Source organism: Lutjanus erythropterus, chromosome 5 (assembly GCF_056507025.1).
Source record: "Lutjanus erythropterus isolate fLutEry1 chromosome 5, fLutEry1.hap2, whole genome shotgun sequence".
NCBI classification, from domain to species: Eukaryota; Metazoa; Chordata; class Actinopteri; order Lutjaniformes; family Lutjanidae; genus Lutjanus; species Lutjanus erythropterus.
This window is the reverse complement of record NC_139321.1, coordinates 37,947,954-37,968,523: the sequence shown is the minus strand read 5'-3', so window position 1 is coordinate 37,968,523 and position 20,570 is coordinate 37,947,954. Positions and strand designations below refer to the sequence as shown.

The 20,570-nt window shown below is 41.9% G+C and overlaps 1 protein-coding gene across 1 annotated transcript in view; it reads left to right on the top strand.

Moving 5' to 3' along the window:
- The window catches only part of fat4 (FAT atypical cadherin 4), a 166,217-nt gene that overhangs the window by 132,484 nt on the left and 13,163 nt on the right, over positions 1 to 20,570 (top strand). The window contains exons 9-14 of the mRNA XM_084719787.1: positions 368 to 4,717; positions 7,134 to 7,238; positions 9,114 to 9,421; positions 14,716 to 14,801; positions 17,254 to 17,433; positions 17,896 to 18,020. Coding sequence (XP_084575913.1) covers positions 368 to 4,717; positions 7,134 to 7,238; positions 9,114 to 9,421; positions 14,716 to 14,801; positions 17,254 to 17,433; positions 17,896 to 18,020 — 5,154 coding nt within the window. The remainder of the gene's footprint in view (positions 1 to 367; positions 4,718 to 7,133; positions 7,239 to 9,113; positions 9,422 to 14,715; positions 14,802 to 17,253; positions 17,434 to 17,895; positions 18,021 to 20,570) is intronic.

Below are 20,570 nucleotides of genomic sequence, written 5' to 3'. Positions count from 1 at the left end.
AGCCAGGCATCAGGACAAAATTGAGAGGAGGGAGTTTTTTTTTTTCATTTTGCCTTTCAAGATTAAAGTCAAAATGTTGCAAGTCAAGTCAAACTTTTAGTATGAGTCCCTAATAATAGGTTCAAATTCTTGATGTTTAGACTCCTCTCATTTTTTTCACCTTATGCCAGGCCTTAATACTCCTACTAGAAGAGATTCAAGAAGAAAAACACATGTAACAAGACTTCATGGTTACAAGAAATTATTGTTAAAGCTCCTTTCATTTTCAGACACTTTCATTTATATACTCATAATATGTATGTGCTTATGTGCATTAAAACTGAATTATCACACAAACACCTGACTGAAATCTCGTCTATGTCTTTAGGGTCTCTGGTCTTTGCTGTTACTGTCACTGACGAGGACTCAGGCTCCAACGCCCAGCTGCACTACTCCCTGGTCGGGCGCAACTCTGAGAAGTTCAAGATCGACCCAGTCAGAGGTGCCATCACTGCCAATGAGAAGCTAACTGGAAGCTCAGAGGTCACCCTCACAGTCCGAGTCAAAGATGGTGGAACTAACCCCAAAACGGACACGACCACCGTGACTGTCCGCTTTGTTACGGGAGGAAACTTCCCTGTCATCAAACTGAAGGAGCGCGCATTCACATTCCCTGAGAGCCAGCCGACCAACCACGTTGTTACAACGGTGACTGGATCCTCTATGAGGGGTGGGCCGTTGTCGTATTACATCGCCAGTGGCAACCTGGATTATGCCTTTCATATTGACCAGCTGTCAGGCGAGCTGTCCATAAGACATCCGCTCGATTATGAACACATTCAGAAGTACGTTCTCTGGATTGAGGCCAGAGATCAGGGCTTCCCACCTTATTCCTCTTATGAGAAAGTGGAAATAACAGTACTGGACGTAAACGACAACCACCCTGTGTTTGATAAGGATCCCTTCCATGCTGAGATACTGGAGAACCTTTCACCTCAGCGGGTGCTGATGGTGTCTGCTGTTGATTTGGACAGTGGGCCCAATGGACAGCTTGAATACGCCATCATCGATGGCAACAAGGAGAACAGTTTCAGCATCAATAGAGCGACCGGTGAAATCCGAACCACCAGGCCGCTGGACCGGGAGAAAGTAGCTCAGTACAGTTTGAAAGTCAAAGCCACCGACCGCGGTTTGCCGCCCAAAAACACAGCAGTCAAAGTTCTAATCAACGTGCTGGATGTGAATGACAATGCTCCAAGGTTTTCCAAGATCTTTAGTGCCACAGTGGCTGAAAACGCCCCTGTGGGTTACACTGTCACCAGGGTCACCACCACAGATGAGGATGCTGGTTCAAATGCTGTCAGCCGATATTCGATTACAGACACCAGCCTCCCATTCAGTATTAACCCGAACACAGGAGATATAACAATAAGCAGGCCGCTCAATAGAGAAGACACAGATCACTACATTGTCAAAGTGTCCGCTCATGACTCCGGCTGGACAGTAAGCACAGACGTCACCATATTTATAACAGATATAAACGATAATGCCCCAAGATTTAGCCGTCCCTCTTACTATCTGGACTACCCTGAGCTCACTGAGGTGGGCTCCCTGGTCACGCAGGTGTCCGCCACGGACCCTGACGAGGGTTTCAATGGCAAAATCTTCTATTTCATCCGGTCCCAGTCAGAGTATTTCAGAATTAATGCCAGCTCTGGAGAGATATTTGTGAAGCAGCAGTTAAAATATCAGAACTCAACAGGTGCTAGTAGTATAAATATAAATCGCCACAGCTTCATTGTCACAGCCTCAGACCGGGCAGTCAAGCCTCTGATGAGTGAAACGACAGTAATTGTAAACATTGTCGACAGCAATGATAATCCTCCTGAGTTTGATTCACCGAGCTACTTTACTCCCGTCACTAAAAGTGTCAAGGTTGGCACCAGGTTGATTAAGGTCATAGCTCATGACAAGAAAGACTTTGGCCTTAATTCTGAGGTTGAGTACATGATAACAGGTGGGAACAGCTCCAGTAAATTCAAATTAGATAGGACAAGTGGATGGGTTACTGTTGCCTCCTCCCTCACATCTGACATGAATAAAATTTTCCTCATTGACGTTTCAGCCAGCGACAGAGGAAATCCTCCTTTGTCGGCGCGAACGTCGGTGCGAATTGCGGTCACAGAGGAAAACCACCACACGCCTGAGTTCTCACAAAGCCAAATCTCAGCCACTGTACCTGAAAGCCTTGCTGTGGGAACAGCAATAAGGACTCTGTCTGCCAGAGACAAAGATAAAGAAATGAATGGCCTTATCACATACAATATTACTTCAGGCAACGACAAGGGTCTGTTTTCACTTAATAGTAAAACTGGAGTGTTATCCCTAGCTCAGCCTCTGGACTTTGAAGAGAAGCAACAACATGAGCTTAGAGTTTCAGCCACTGACGGCGGCTGGATTGCAAAAACAAGCTACGTCTCTGTCATAATACATGTGACTGATGTGAATGACAACCCTCCTCTGTTTGATCCTGATGAGTACTTCCCCGTCGTGCAGGAGAACGTTCCTAGTGGCACCACTGTGGTCAAAATGAACGCCACAGACCGCGATTCGGGAGCTAATGCGGTGATGGCCTACGTGATACAGTCATCAGACAGTGACCTCTTTGTTATTGACCCGAACACGGGCACCATCACCACCCAGGGCTTCTTGGATTACGAGGCTAAGCAGGTCTACCATTTAACAGTAAAGGCCTTCAATGTCCCAGACGAGGAGCGCTGCAGCTTCGCCAATGTCAACATTCAGCTAAAGGGAGCCAATGAATACGTACCCCGCTTTGTCTCCAAACAGTACTACTTTGAAATCTCTGAAGCTGCTCCAAAAGGCACAGTGGTCGGGGAAGTGTTCGCCAGTGATCGAGACCAAGGGGATGATGGAGTGGTTTACTACCTCATTTTTGGGAAAAGCAGAAAGAAAGGCTTTGGTATTAACAAGAAAACAGGCCAGATTTATGTCACAGGTACTCTAGACCGTGAGAAAGAGGAAAAGATTTCACTGAAGGTGTTGGCAAAGAATGCAGGGAGCATACGCGGGGCAGATATTGACGAGGTGTTTGTGAATATTACAGTTCTCGATGCCAACGACCCTCCTGTTTTCACCCAAGAACTGTACGACGTGCAGGTTAGTGAAGGTCTCTCACCGGGTGGTCTGGTTACTTTTGTGAGTGCTGAGGACTCGGACTCTGTCCCGAGCTGGAGCAGATTTTCATACTCCATTGCTGCTGAGTTTGATAAAAATGTTTTCACTATCAACCCAAAAACTGGCCAAGTGTCAGTGGCTGCAGAGCTGGACAGAGAAACAACTCCTGTGTATAATCTAACAGTTCTCGCTGTGGATACTGGCACGCCTCCTGCAACCGGAAGCGCCACTGTGATCGTAAATCTGGAAGATATCAATGATAACGGCCCGACCTTGACAACCGCTTACGCTGAGGTAATGGAGAATCAGCGAGCTGGCACTGCAGTTACAACATTAACAGCGTCTGACCCCGATCTACCACCCAACCAAGGCCCTTTCTTATTCAGCCTTCTGAGTTCTGGATCTGCCAACAGCTACTTCAGCCTGAGTCCAGCTGGAGTGCTAACCACCAGTCGGGAGATCGACAGAGAGCAGATTAGTGACTTCTACCTCTCTGTTGTGATCAAGGACTCTGGCGTGCCTCAAATGTCCTCAACAGGAACGATTCACGTCAAAATAAATGATCAGAATGACAATCCTTCAGAGCCAAGATCCATGGAAATCTTCGTCCACTACTTTGGGAATATGTTTCCTGGAGGTTCTTTGGGAGATGTCAAACCTCAAGACCCTGACATTCAAGATCGTTTCCATTGCTCCCTTATTCCTCCATCTTCCGGTCTGTTTAGTATCCCAACTGGAACGTGCAACCTCAACTCTAAAGCCCGCTCAACAGATGGAACTTTTGAAATAACTATCCGTAGCAGTGATGGTGTCCACGGCTCAGTCAGCAATACAGCCCGAGTCCTTTTCATGGGTTTCACAAATGCCACAGTGGACAACAGCATACTGATCCGACTCCAATCTCAAGGAGTCAAAAGCTTCCTTACCAACCACTACCTCAGCTTCCTACGCATTGCCAACTCTCAGCTAGCAGGACTAGGCACAGGGGTGCTGCTTTATGGGGCGTTTGAACTCAACAATCAGACTTTCCTAATGGCAGCTGTGAAAAGGGGCCACGGACAATATGTCAACCCCAGCGGCGTGGCCACATTCTTCCAGAGTATCAAAGACATTTTATATAGACAGAGCGGGGTGCAAATAGATGCGGTGGACCATGATCCTTGCACACGCAACCCGTGCCAGAATGGAGGCAGCTGCAAGCGGCGTCTCAGTGTCGGGCCTGATATGAAGACAGAAGAAAGTGTCCCAGTGATCCTTGTTTCCAACCACCCCCTGCAGCCCTACGCCTGCAGCTGCAGGCCAGGATACACAGGAGCTCTGTGTGAGACAGACATCGACGAGTGCCAGCCATCACCCTGCCACAATGGCGGCACCTGCCACAATCTGGTGGGGGGTTTCTCCTGCACCTGTCCTGAAGGTTTCACCGGGATGGCCTGTGAGAGGGATGTCAACGAATGCCTTTCCAATCCCTGCAAGAACGGGGCGCTGTGCCAGAACTTCCCCGGCGGCTTCAACTGCCTCTGCAAATCCGGATTTGCAGGTACTATACACTCAGGAGTCACATTTTATGTCCGACCACAGAGTCACTCATGTTAGGCTTGGAAAAAAAACATGCTGGGACACACACACTTACACTCACACAATAATGCACTCACACACGTGGCGTTTGGGTCCAAGGAAAATATTTGCTTCTGAATGTTTCCACGAGGTGTTGTAGCCATAGCATACAAGCATGGCTGCCAAAAACAGTTTGGTTTTCAGATTACTAGTTGGGGGGTATCAGCTGTGATGTATATCAGCCTGCCATGTTTGCTTTAATAAATAGGATGATGCGAAGCTGACCCTGTCAGGACTTGAGCGTAGACTCCACACACAGTCCACTAGTATCACATTTCATTGTGTGCCTTTGTGTGCATGCAGCTATGACCACACACAGATATGTTTCTAATCCAACTGTACACAGACTTAATCAAGGATTTCTCATTTGGCTCTGTTGTGAGTTGTATGACAAATGAGCAGCTTTATAAAAGATCCAATCAGGCTGTTTCATTTGGAGATGTAATGAATACACTGCATTATTACCCCTGATAAAGGGGGAGTGGATTTTAAATGGAATTACTAAGAGCAGTCATTTGAATCTTGCAAGTTGTCCAGCCACTGTCTCCAGCATCTGAAAGACATTTTCAAAGCGGGCTGTAGCAGACGATTTGCCTCAAGTCAAGTCATTACTGTCCCTTTTTATTATGACGATAAAAAATGGCCACAAATCTGTAGGTTTCATCAAGATAAATGATCCTCCTGAAGAAATGCACCTATTGACTTACAGTAGTTTGCATGCCCTCGCTGTGAACTCTCAACTTCCTGTTTTCTCCGCCTGCTATTTGGCAGCAGAATTTATCTCCATTAAGCAACTTGTCGCAGGATTTACAGCCTAAAATGTATTTGCAGAAGTTCATTGTCAGTCTTCTTGTATTGCACCATGCCTGAATCATTTATTGTCTTGCCAAAGCGCATTATTTTCATTATCGGTGTCACGTTCCGTATCATGAGGTTGAAGGGACAGTTCACCCCAAAATCAAAAATAAATATTTTTCCTCTCGCCTGTAGTGTTGTTTATCCATCTCTACTGTTTTGATGGGAGCTGCAGAGTTTTGGAGATATCAGCTGTAGGGATTTCTGCCAACAGTACACTTGAAAAACTCAACAGCAGCGTGTCTCTTTCCAGAAATCATGACGCAGTTACTCAAATGATCATCCACAGACCTTATTGTGAGCTGTGTCATGTAGGGACTACTTTTTGCTGCAGCAGAATCTACTGGAACTACTTCCTTTCTAATAGAAAGTGGGGAGTAGGGTCGGGGTTGGAAAGAGATACTGGTTTTGAGTTCTTCCAATGTTTTCTTGCAGCTCACACTTACAGCTAAATTCCACCAGGCGTGGCTGCGGCTGCGTTGCATCACGGCTGCACCACGTCATCTACACAATGCTAGTGATTCCACCAGTAGCGCCTTGGCGCATCCCAGAAGCGGCTCTCCACTCCACTTCAAATATGCAGCGAGTCTATGCAGAAAAGGCCGGGAGAATCTGGTTAATTTTCAAAATAAAAGACCCCGTGCAGTCTCACGATCATGAAGACAGATAGAAAAAAAAACTGTTTAACCAGAAGCACAAAGAGCAAGAAAAGAGAACCTAATCAACAAAATCTGAGTGAGTAAACATAATCAGGCAGGCAAAATGCTCCGCTGCTGAAATGCTTCTGAAACACTGCCGGTAGGGCTCACAGCTGTGTGGAGGACGGATCAGAACCATGGTGCAGAATCAACCGGTTAAACAATCTAGATGAATAAACAGCATCACAGGCCAGGAGGAAAATATGTGTTTTTTTGATTTTGGTGTGAACTGTCCCTTTAAATATGTGACAGCAATTCATGTACATTGCAAATGTTTGTCTCTTATGCACTGCAAAAAAAAAAAAAAACTTATCCAAGTGTAATTTTATCTTGCAACCAGTTTGAAAATCTGATTATTGCTAGTGAGAAGAATCTGCCAATTGAGTGAGATCATTTAGTTTTTCCTATGAAAGTTTCAAGATGTTGTTTCAGACCAAATGATGTCATCTTGGACGAGCGATTTTTATTTTAAAATAGCATCACTTTTATCAAGAAAAAGTTCAAGTAAGTGCAACTGCACAAAGACAGGTGAAATTACATCTGCCTATTATGCATTTTATGGTTGTTTTAACAAAAACAAGATTTTAGGATTCACCGTGAGTTTAAGTGCTTTGTTATTGCCCAGATTTTTTTTTTTTTTTTTTGCAGTGTATTTCTCAGCTGTGAGGTGATGAAAGGCCTGCATGACTTTGCCTGTGGGGGGAAAGTGAACTGTGTTCCCCTCAGGGTTTTCCTGTGTTGTCTGCCACCTCATCCATTTTAATTTGTGTTGTTCTGTGAACCCAGGCAAAACGTGTGATTCCATCATCAATCACTGTGAGTGTAACCCTTGTTTTAATGGCGGGTCCTGTCAGAATCGGGTGGATGGATATTACTGTCATTGTCCATTTGGTAAGTAATAGTAGGAAACTTTGTAGCTGCGTTAGCGAGCCCTGCTAAATTGAAAAGCAAGATGGACAATTTCATGCAATCTTCCTAAAGAAAAGAAAGTTATGCCATTATTACTTCATGATTTCTTAAACAAATGTGGACACTGTCATTTCATTTTGTGTCTCCATTTTTCATGCTTTGTATTTCTGCTGTCACCAGTAAGACTCCAATTTAGGCGAAAAGAAGTTTCTTTTCAAAGACGACAGATTAGTTTTAGTTAAGTTTTTTAGCTTACTTTTGTGTGTTTCATTCTTGTCATTGTAATACCTATTTTCACAAAACAAGTGGTGCACTAAAGCAAACAACTTACACACGTTCCATGATTGAAAAAGGAGCAGGAGGAAGTTAAATCTTCCCCTTCCTTAATAATAACATAACATAAATTTTCATTTTCCTAGATCAAATAAAAAGATTCAAAAATGAATATTCAATTACAGTCACTAAGAAGATTCAGCCAATTCAAATACCCTCAAAACATCTTAAATCTTGAAATAAATATTACTTAGTACGTGCGCATTATTTTTTCTCTATACATTTTATGAATTGAATAATATTCAAGCAACATTTTAAACCATTGTCCAGAGAATTCCACAGTTTTCAGTATATGTATTGAAACATCTGTTTTAAAGTTGCATGTGTACATCCTTGCCAAACCTCCCAATTCTCCCGGGAGCATCGCGTTTTTCGTCGGCCTCTCCTGGTTTTCTCCGGGGGTCACCATTCTCCCATATTTCTCCTGATTTCTGATAAATTTTTCACATCTTTCGTTCCTTTTCTGGCACCGGACAGAATGTATAAGCCCTGTGTTTCCACCTGGACAACAATACAGCTGTGACAAATGTCATTTACTGTTATGCACGTGACGTGTGCCTGCAGTATCGTGGTAAATTCATGCAAAGTTTAGATATCTTGGGAAGAAGAATTCCCATTTCTTGCGGAAAGTTTTAAAGAAATTTGTCTTTTTTTGTCAGTTTTTTTTAAGAGCAGCCGAACTTCCAAAACCTTGGAGAATCGATTATAAAATATTAATTTTCAGTGTTATTGTGATCAAATTTGAAATTGGTCAATGCTGAATGCTGTGGTCAGATTCTGTAAATAAATGTTAGTTATAGATAATCTGCAGGCATCTGTCACTACGTATTTTGTTGTTTTCTTTCATGAAAAGTCAACATAATGCAGGACACAAAGTCTATAAAACTCAACACCCTCGTCCCCCTCCCTTACTTTGAGCTCTCAAGGTTGGCAATTATGTATGTACATATGATCCTTGCTATTTAAACTTAACAAACAACTGTACAATTTCAGGTAATAATCTTATAATTATATTACTGATAATGTTTTTAAATCAAATCTTTGAACTTCAGCACATATCATTTAATGAACAGCCTGTTTATATGTTGATATGTTGCTCTTTTCAGGACTATATGCAGAGGTTTAATATTTGTCATATATGTGTTACCCTACAACTCTGTGCAGTATTCAAGATATGGCAGAATAAGTGAACAAGTGTAGAACTTTGTTTAAAATTACACACTTTTCTCTTCATATGCTCTATATGAAGTTTGTTGTTCATTTTAACTGCCAAAAATGTAGCTTAATATAAACTCTATGTCTATTACATTATGTGATATTATCATCCTTTTTAGGATTACTGAAAACCATAAATTTTGATTGCAATTATGATCTGACAGCAGTGGTATCTGCTTTTTTACCACTAAATACAGAACATATAAAAGCGATTCTGTTTTATCTGTAGATATTTTTATCACAGCAGCACCGTGAATCATTCATTGGCTTCCTCTCTGAGTCCTCCTCTTGGTCTGTTTTTGTCCTCAGGGGTTTTCGGCAAACACTGTGAACTGAACAGCTACGGCTTTGAGGAGCTCTCCTACATGGAGTTTCCGTCTCTGGATCCCAACAACAACTACATATATATCAAGTTTGCTACTCTGAAGAGCAACGCGCTGCTTATGTACAACCACGATAACCAGACCGGAGACAAGGCGGAGTTCCTGGCTCTGGAGATCTTCGAGGGACGGATGCGCTTCTCCTTCAACTTGGGGAGTGGAACTTATAAACTGATGACCATGATAAAAGTTTCAGATGGGCAGTTTCACACAGTCATCGCCAGGAGAGCTGGGATGGTAAGAACGTCAAGATTTTATGGTTGGAATTAGCTCACATGTCAAACGTTTTTCATCACGCATTCTTGAGAAACTTTTCACTTAGTGGTTTAATAGTTCTTAAGGGTCTAGTAGCATAAACATTGCGGAAAATCTGAGAAACGCCACATGGTGTGGACTCAAAAAAACGTGGACTGCACTATTCCATAGCATTTATGTCCTGGGCTTTTATGGCTGAAACCTGCATCCAAAATTGGCCTCATATTCTTTTTTGCACCATCAGATGATAATTAAACTCCCTCAAACCATGGGTAACTCAGCTTATGGTTTTCATGGTTTGTAATTATATTTTATGGCTCGTTGTGATTTACAATACGAGGATCCAAAATGACCCTGAAGGTTGAAATTCTGTCTCCTGTGCTCTGAATGAGAGGCTTCTCCCTGCCAGCAATGCAGTGGCAAGGAAAGAGGAGGGAAAAAAAAAAATCCAACCCGGCCCTGTCAGACCTTCTATAATGTAGCTCTCCTGCTGGACTTCAAATCTGTCATTTCCCACCGTGCTCTGAGAGTTTCATAGGAAGCTGGTAAAATCGTTAAATTGTCAGTTTTGAGATGGTGCAGAGTGACGGGATGGAAAGGAATACAGCACACGTCGAGGACTGTGATTCTGTCCGCGTACAGTGCCCCGTGAACGGTATGCGGAGGTGGCCGTGTAAGGGCTCTTGAAGAATGACAGAGAAGTGTGTGTGTGTGTGTGTGTGTGTGTCATGCCTCAAGTGCCAACTCCCTCGGGCGGTGTAAAGCGAACCTGATCGTGATGTTTGCAGAAGGTGCTGTGGGTCATTTCGGTGGTCAGGCTTGAGGTCTGTTCTCGGTTCCAGCCTCCTGAATTCGGAGCCGATGTCAAAAGCAGACAGAAACCACGGACACGGTCATGCACCACTTCATCATGACTGCTCCAAGTAATCAGGGAGGGAGCAGAAAGTTCACGGATTGTGTTACAATCATTATCGTCCAGATAAATTTAATTGTCACATGCAATAAATGACACTCTGGCACAGTGAGTTGCACAGTACAGTGCAGTTGAATATGTGCCCTGATATAAATGGCAGTACAATTTGATTTGATTACAGGATTAAGGAAAAATGGTGACATTATCCAAGGTTTCAATATCAGTTTCGTTGATTAGACCTGAATCTATTTCTTGAATTTCTTACACTTTCATACACTTTGGAGTAGTGCAACAAACTTTAAACATTCATTTATTGTCACCTTACAAAAGTTGATATGGTGAATGTGCTAGCCAACAGTTGCCAACTTACCCATCCTGCATTGCCATTCATTTGGAATCATGTTTCTGGCCACCTCATGAGTAGAATTCCAATATTTATCATCCTTTTAGTTTGTGAGCTACTAAATGCCCCAAGCAGCTAGTTGCTAACTTTTTGTGTGTCTGTTTGGTATTAAGCAGGTAGTGTACAGTATTTTTTGCTGAAAAGAAGCTGCCTGAATCCAAACAATGCTAAATTCAAGACAATCAGCTGTTGCAAAAGAGCTTTATGGAACTCATGAAACATGACTTTACCACAAAAACCTATTTACACACAGAGATGGAAGTAACTAATTACAAATACTCAGATTACTGTAATTAAGTAGTTTTTTGGGGGTATTTGTACTTTTATGAGAAGATTTTCAAGTCTGTACTTTTACTCATGCTTAAGTATTACACTATGGTATTATTACAATAGGTTCGTGATTAATCACTGATCAATTAATCAGATTTAAGAATGTATCTAATAAAAAGAATATATTCATGGATATTTAATCAATACTCATGGCAGCAATTGCACCTCATTTGGTCAACATGGAAAACTTAGACTTTGAATTTGAGGAAAATGACAAAAAAACTGAAATGAGGAAATAAATGTGTTTTGTTGTGTTTGTAACTAATACTCTGAATAGTTTTTATGATTTTTACATTTTCATACATTTCATGCATTCATACATTTTTAGCCGAATATTACACTATGTAGGCATTCAATTAGTTGTAGATCATACCTTTTAAATTAAGATTTTGATTGGCTATCAGTGTTTCAAATCGCTCTGAAAGTGAACCCAACGTTACTATTCTGGGCTCTGTTATGCACCTGAGTTAGAGGGATTTTTAAAACAACATATTTATAGTGTTGTTATAGTTATAGTTCTTGGTATAGTTCTTAACAGAGACGAGAACATTTATATTTATGTATTCTTACCTTTAACCTCTCTTACATTTTCTTGGAGGTTTGCTCGAGTATGATTTTTCTAAGTTGGATGAACAAACCTTCTTAAAGGTCCAGTGCGTACGTTTTAAAGGGTTCTATTCACAGATTATAGCAGAAATGGAACATAATATTTATAAATATGTTTTTTTTTAGTGTATAATCACCTGAAATCAATTTTTGCGACCATCATAGTTTCTCCTACACACTTGCAGGATGAGGCGAGAGGTATTCACTTGGTTGCATTATACAACCTCACCACTAGATGCCGGTAAATCCAACACACTGGTCCTTTAAGTGTGCGAACTTGTCGTGGATTGGCACTTGATGAAGGCCACCTCTGCACGAGCCATTCATGAAATATGATTGTCAGCATAATCAGCGCCGCTACATTTCCATATAAGGCTACGTCTCGCTGCATTTGTGTGAAATGACACATTTGTATCAATTATTTCAATCGTGTGACAGTAACTGACTGTCTGGAAAAGGTCACAGCTGGGAACTCCTCGGCTAGTTTATTTTAAATCAGGGTTCTGAATGAGAACAACAACACAAAATCTTCGGTGAATGAGGCTCGCAAATGTAGTTTGACAGATTAGGACTTGCTGTAGCTGATCAGCACCAGCAGCTAATCATCAAGTTTTTGATTAGCCGTTATTTATCCTAGAAACCGGCAAAAAACAAATGCGTAACAGCGGTTACTCAGTGCCTGCACCACAAGAAAGAGCAACGCGATGGTCCTTTCATTATTAGTCATGGGGAGAACAATGATCTCCAGTGGCGCTTTCTTCACTTTTCCCCCCATGTTAGCCAAGGACAAAAACACGCTACTCATTTTTTTGTGCTACATTCGGTACTAATTTCCAGGGTTTCTTGATAAATGTTTTCTACAACACAGTGAGAGGCACTTTGTACTGCATTTAAGGCACGGCTGTAGCAGCTTTGATCACAGGGAAAGACATTAATAAAATGTTCTTGTGGTTCTTGATGGTGTTTCTGTGAGTCACGAATGTGTTGTGACAAATGAGTTCTGCTGTTCCTCGCCTCGCTGTTGTCACCGTGCTGGTGTGTTTGCGTGAGTGTTCTACTCTGACTTGGTTCTGCGTACGTGTCCATGTGTGTGACTCAAGTGTGAGTCAAGTGCTAAAGACAAAGAGTGTGTGTGTGTGTGTGTGCTCTTGGTGGGGTCGTGCTCTCCTGGATGATTTGTGTCGGAGTTCCGAGCCGGTGTGGTCTGTGTTTACTTAAGATCCAGGAGAGGTGGAGCATGATTGCCCCCGGTTTTTCAACACTTTCACACACTTTTCCGGACAGTTTCCTCACCAGCTCATTTCTTTTCTTCCTCGCAGGGTCGTTCCCTCTCAGAGCACAGAGACAGCGAGAGAATAACCCACATCTGGCCAAAAGCTTTCGTACCATTAACGGGAAATAGGAATTGTTTCCTGTCATGTATGGCATTTTTATGCCACTCGTCCATCAACCGCTGTGATGAATTGATGAAAAATGATTGGTCTACCCGCCATTTAGTGGACAAAGCTCGTGCTAAACGTTGTACAGGACTTAGTTACACAAACAATCAGGGAGAAATTATGTGTCAAAGCAGAACCCTGCAGCAAAAGACATGCCACAGTGCATAAGACGATATTCAGTCTGACACACTCTCATGTGTTTTCAGTCCAGAAAATGTGCACCATAAAATTATACCAGGGCAGGGGATTGTGTTGCAAACAAGATGCTTTAAAGGATTTTTGTAAGTCTTGGCCACTTTTGCTTTGAAAATCTAGTGTGATGTGTAAATACATGGGTGATGCAGCGAACACATCGAGTTGTACAACACCAGTGTAAACAACATCGCTCGATACCAGTTTCAGTACCACAGCAGAAAGAAAAGAAAGTCCTGGGCACACAATAGGATCGATTTTCTCTCCTTCTTTTTTATTCACACCCTACCTACTGTCTGGTGTTGCTATATGGCCTGAGGAAGATCTTCCAGATCAAAATGTTGCCTTTAAAGAGAATGCCCTAAAAGAGAGTTCAAATATTTATTTGGAGCCAAACAGTACGCAGACTTTTGTCCTTTTGCCCTGCTAGCTGTGGTCCAAAATTTCAGGCAGGACAAAAGAAACTGAACTGAACTGAGGTCTTGAAGGAGCCCTTTGATATTTTTTCATGCTTTTGACACTATAATTAACAGATATTGTTGTTTAACATGAACATTGTAGTCTTCACTGGCATTTAAACAAACTTTAAAATGAGTAATACTTTTTTTATTTTCTGGCAGAGCAGTTCTCGTGTCTGTATGCTAAATGAAGCTACAACCAGCAGCTAAATTACCTTAGCTCAAAGACTGTAATACAGATTTTTTGTCAGACAAAATTGAGATGAGTGTTTGTTGAGATCAAATAAAATTGTGTCTTCAAGCTTAAACAGTGAGCCTTCTCCCACAAAAAAGACCCAAATAGACTTAAGTCCTGACACATCTTGCTACGTGCTTTCATGACAGTTTAGCAAGCTTGGTACATCAGTCAAGATCTGTAAAAGTACCATATATTTGAAAACCAGACACCATTCATTTACAGATTCTGCAACACTTTTCCTGTGAAACTCCAGTAGTGTTTAGCTGACTAACAAAATAAACCTGACCCTCAATTGGCATGAGGCTGAGTAGATAATGACTGAACTTTCATTTTTGGGTGAACTATCCCTTTAACTAAAAGTGAACTGAGCCTCATTTGGAACAGAGGAGTCAACCCTGACAGTGTTTGTACTGAACCATCACAAGTACTCGCTCCCACATGACGCACGTTATAAAAAAGACGAAGCAGAGTGGCTGACATTGATCGAGCGTTTGATTGGTCACCATCTGCCTCAAAACAACAGCGACCGACGCAGCTTGTTGTTGGCGTTTGAGCTCCGCAACCGACCGTGTCAACCGCAGCCTACCGTTCAAAAATCTGAGCCTCCTCCAGGAACAGCAGTGTGAGTTAACAGCTTTGAGGCTTAAGACAATCACATGTGACGTGCATGTGTGTGTGTGTGTGTGTGTGTTTCTAGGCTGCGTCCCTGACTGTGGACCTGTGTGGCGATGATCAGGAACCAGGCTACTGTGCTGTGAGCAATGTGGCAGTACACACTGACTGGTAAGAAAATCACACATTACAGTAACACAGATGTTCTGCTTCCAGGATTCAACTGTATACATTAAAGTCGTGTTGACAGTTTCAGGTCCAAGGCTTGGAAAACTCAATGTGTAATGTAATTTTCCATGTCTGGCAAAATAATGGAAACTAATTCTGAACCAAAGGTTTTTCTGCACCTGGTCTGAAGATATTTGATGAATTCTTTCCAGTTGTTTTACTGTATTCTTTATAGCAAAATTCCAATCTCTACTCTGTGACCTGACAACAGTTTAATCCTTCCCACTAACTGGAAGTTGGCTTTGTCTGCTTGTGACCCCTCGTCATTTACATTGCATTTGTCCCAGTTGTGACAAGTGAAACCAAAGAATGATTTAGTTTTTTTCCTGATTCAATGCCTCAAATTGATCTTATGTGGCGGCCCTGACCCACAGGATTAGGAACCACTCTGGGTTTTTAGACTAACAATAGGTTTCTTTATCAGATATGTTTATCCACACCATATCTGTGACATTCATGTTAGCCCTTTAGCACACCTGAGGAATGTGTGTTAAAGACTAAAATCTAAATTAAGCTGGAGCAAACAAAACTCTAAAACATTCATACAAGCTCTCCCTTGTTTCTTTCCTTTTCTAATAATGGATCTCAGTGTTTACAGTTGAAAGGGATGGTTATATGAGGCTAACCAATGAACTGCTGTGGTTGGGGTCAGCAACAAAAGATAAAAAAGTGTACGCTATGTTTAGAATATTTTCACCACTTTACTTTGTCATCAGACAGCCTTTTCTCATGGGAAACAGCCGTTATATAAGCTAGACTCCTTTGGTTTGTGTGTGTTTAGATTAGTTTAGTTTTAATTTAGTTAAGTTTTGTTTAATTTATTTATTTTAGTTTAGTTTAGTTTAGTTTCCTTTAGTTTTAATTTAGTTTAGTTTGATCACTTTCAACTGACAACTCAGAAACATGTAAATAAATCCAATTAAAACAAGGTAAATCATACAGACCAAATGTGTAGGTCAGAGGTCTGCAACCTTTACGATCAAAAGAGCCATTTTTGGCAAAAAAAAGGGGGGAAAAAATCTGTCTGGAGCCACAACTATTAAATTCTCTCTTTTCCCTGAAGACTTTTTTTTGGCAGCCGTAGCTTATGGAGACTCAAGAAGACGAGTCACCATCACAATTTAGAGGAAAACACACCGAGACACAGACACAGTCTTTGATACATATTTTGCTTGATGAAATTTTAAATTTTTTTGAAATTTGGTGTACAACATACTGCAATAGATTTTTGAGTTTTGTGCTCAACTCAAACTTTTACAAACTTTCTGCTGACCTTTAGTTGAGATAATTTACTATTCCTCCTTAGATAAATTTATAGTAAAAGTTAGAGAAACTCAAAAACATTGTTTTTCAAAATTTGGTCACAGTTGACTGTGAACCTGATTTGTTACTATTTTGTTGCCTTAAAATTAAATGGTTTATGCTATAATTTTTTAAGTACAACATTTTGGGCATTTTAACAACAGTGTTATTAAATGTTTGCTTCAGTTTATTACATATTTTATTTTGTTTTCAAGACTATTCCACAGATGAACACACATTAACAAAAAGTTTAGTTGAGACTCACTGAAGTCACACAATAACACAAACAAACTAACAGATCGAGGCAGAGGAGGACCAACATTCCTGTGTTCTATGAGGTAAACTCACTGATTTCACCAACAGAGTTTGGTTTGGAGAGAGTGATCTCTGACTTATCTAACGGTGGTTTCCCATCAGAAAAGGCTGTCTGACAGCAAAGTAAAACAATGAAAAAAACTTTTATGAGTGGCTAAAATACATTTTGTTCCTGATGTTACTTATAAAGTACCTCATACAACCCCACTTCAAATAATCAGAAACATCCCTTTAATACAGTAATGTGCACTTCTCCTACATTTTTGTGTGGCGATAATGACTCAAAGTCAAATGAAGTCATCTGTTGTAAATGTACGATATATGATGTAAACCTTCATTATATTACTGCAAGATCACTGCCTTTACACACAGACAGCTCTGAGCCAGGCCCTGTGGGGCGAAAACAGAGACTGTACGTGTGTGTGTGTGTGTGTGTGTGTGTGTGTGTGTGTGTGTGTGTGTGTGTGTGTGTGTGTGTGTGTGTGTGTGTGTGAGTGAGTGACAGAGGGAGAGAGATCGATTTGGCAGATGAGGAAGGGCCACAGAGGTCTGCAGAAGGTTTATTTTGTAAGGGTCCCAGGACCATGTTGTTGTGAAACTCGCTGACCCGCAGTGTCTTTCTGTTTAAGTGTGTGTGTGTCTATGTGTGTGTGTGTGTGTGTGTGTGTGCCCCTGAATACTTGAATGCACTTGCAAGCTCTTGTATTTCTATGCATATGTTCTTTTGTGTCTGTGTGCATTTAAGTCTTTGTGTGCTTCTGTTCATGTGTGTGTGCAGGATCCTGGATGTGCAGCCCAACCGGCTCTCGGTGGGAGGCGTCAGGTCAATAGAACCCGTCCTTCATCGGCGCGGTCAGGTCGCCACCCACGACTTTGTCGGCTGCATCATGGAGTTCGCCGTCAACGGCCGCCCGCTGGAGCCCAGTCAGGCGCTGGCATCGCGTGGCATCCTTGACAGGTCCGCACAACTCCCACCGCCACCCTCACCCTCCCCTTTACTCCCGCTCTCACCCTCTCTTCATCATCTCCCTCTTCTTCCCATCTGTCCATCTTCTCTAACCTCCTCGACTCTCGCTGTGGGACATCTGTTCACACTCCCAAACCCTCTCGAGAGATTTTAAAAAGATGTTTTTTTTTTTAATACAAATGGCAGATTTTTGACGGGGGGAAACCAATTGCAGAATTCCGGAGAAATTTTTTCTTTTCTGTGCTGCTGCTGAATAGTGAGGCGAGGACAGATCTTTTAATATGCTAATTCTCTTGGGGTTCTTTATGGGTTTTTTTGTATTGCAGCATGGGGAGAGAAATCACAGCTCATCTGCCCCTTTTTCTTGGAGTTTCTTTTTCGGAGGGCCCCCCTCCCCAGCTGCCGACTGTGCATCTGACTTGTCAAACTGATTGTCGGCTTGTGTGTCTGTAGATGTCCGAGACTGGAAGGAGCCTGCACCACCAGCCCCTGCAGACACGGGGGCACCTGTTTGGACCACTGGTCTTGGCAGCAGTGCCAGTGTGTGGATGGCTTCACTGGCAAATTCTGTGAGAAATGTAAGTATCCGCCTTTGAAGTGTCTTTATGTTGCTGAGGCTGCACTTACTGAGGAATATTCTGTCATGACTATTTATGATTCTTCCCCCATGAGTCATCAGACTGCACCATGTAGCTTAATATAGGCCACATCACTGCATTCTGAGTTTTACTTCAAAGCATTTGTGTATTTCATTGTATAAATACTCCGACTCAACATCAGAGGACTAAGACAAACCGAGAAAACCTTTGAGGGCCACAAAAACTGCCAGCTACTGTGTAAGGTGCTACAGTATGTTTAGGAATCTTACCAATAATCATTACCACATTTATTTTTGAGACTTTCATATTGTCGCCGGGAACAAACAAGCCCATGACTTGAGAAGTCTGGGAACCTCCGTGCTGGATTTTTCTCTGTCATTGGGTTTCGTTTTGTGGCACATCTGCTGGTTTGTCTCATGGCACGAAACCAGATCACAGGATTTTTCTCTTCTAATACAAATGGAGCGTACAAATGGGAGCCCTGTGTCTCGTCTTCAGGACAGAGAAAATACCAGAAAGTTCAGTGAATGACAAGAAGGAACATCTTCCTTTCAGAAAGAAGCGATGCGGTTTATAAGAAAGGTCTAAATTTCGAGCAGTAATATCGGGTATGATATCATGACTGTGGTATTGTGGTCTTGCAGTCATTTTGGTGACTGTATTTCTTGCCGGGCTGGTTGGTGAAGTACTCGCTAGTTCACACAGTTCAACTACATCAATGTCTGTCTCATAATGGCCTACAAAGCGTGCCTCCTCTTGCATACTGCACCAGAGGAGGGTTATATAAAAGTTTATGGTGCACCACAGCTAATGAGCTACAACAGTTTGACCTGTGTTTGACTCTTTGGCTCGAAGTTTTGTCAAAATCCAGCAATCAGTTTTCTTTTTATAATGCATGAATTCACAAAAGTTGATGCAAAATATTTGCATAAATAAAAGGTACAAGGTCGATGTATTTATCATTATAAACTACAAGGCTGTATAATGAGATTAAGTAAGTTGTAGTTCCCTTGTTTGGCTACTCACAAAAACAATTACAGTTTTGTACCAAAATTAGCACATATATGCATTTTTTTTAAACACGTGTAAACCTAAAAATAGGTGAATGACTCTTTTTCCATTGTCAGTTTTTTCTGATGTGCACTGCAAAGCCATTACTCAAGTTGTGTGTGCAGGAGAGAAGAGAAAACACGCTTTTAAAACTGTTTTTTAAAAGTTCCTGTGTATTTAGCTCTCAATACTTTTGTAGCTTCTGACTGAATCTCTTTGCTTCTCACAAAAATGTTACATACAGTAGATATAAAACCAACTATTTTTCATGGTGGAGTGCTGAGGATGAATGAAGCAGTCTTACAGCCTGAAGGAAGAAGCAGCTCCCTAGTCTGGTGGTACAGCAGTGGATACATCAGCATCTCTTGCCAGACAGCAGAAGGGAGAACAGGCATTGGCTGGGATGGATATTGTTGTTAATATCCTTTGGGCTCTGCACGGGCACCTCTGCTCCCCAATATCTCTGATGCTTGTCAGGGTAGTGCCAGTTATGTTCTGTTGCTAGGAACACACAACATCATAGGTTGAGAAGTCTGGGAAAGTCCATACTGGACTTTGTTATGTCACTGGGTTTGATTTTGTGGGAATTTTTCTGGTTTCTTTTCACGGCATGGTACAGGATCACAGAAGTTTTAGGACATCCCAGGACTACTGATGCAAATGGAGCGTACAAATGGAGTCCTGTGTGTCATCCTCGGGAAAGAAAAAAAAATGCCAGGAAGTTCAGTTTTAATGACCCGCTGCAGAGTCCTCCTGCTCTGGGCCGTGCACATCTCATGCCAGTTTGTCATATTTCCAGTCAGGATGCTCTATATTGCTCCTCTGTAAAAGTTAACAAGAACTTGGCACGGGAAGTTTGCCTTCTTAAGTTTCTTTAAAAAATGCAGCCGTTTCTGGATTTTCTTTACCAGGGCGGATGATTTCCATGACCTGTGCTTCACTTTAAATGCAATGGTTGATTCACTTGTCTGAAATGAACTGATTTTGCTGCAGCATTTTGACATTTTAATGCCATGTGGCCTCTTCTTAATTTCAGTCGCAAGTTCCGTGACCATAGCATCTTCCACTATTCAAGAGCATTTTAAGAATGCCAAACAAAAAACAATTTTAATGGAAATCATAATAAACAACAAACACATGGTGGCTCAGTGGTTAGCAATGTCGCCTCACAGCAAGAAGGCTCATGCATGGCATGTCCGTGTGGAGTTTGGGCCGTGCACATCCCATGTCAATTTGTGATGTTTCCAGCCAGGATGCTTTGAATTGCTTGTCTGTAAAAATTAACGAGAACTTGGCACGAGAAGTTTCTTTAAGAAATGCAGCCATATCTGAGCCCTCTATAACAGAGCGGAGAGCGAGTACTTCACTTTAAATGCACTGATCACTGATTCACTGGACTGAAATGAACTGATTTTTCTTTTTTTTTTACATTTTAATGCCCTGTGGCCACATTTTAGCCACTTTAAAAAAGGCCCACCT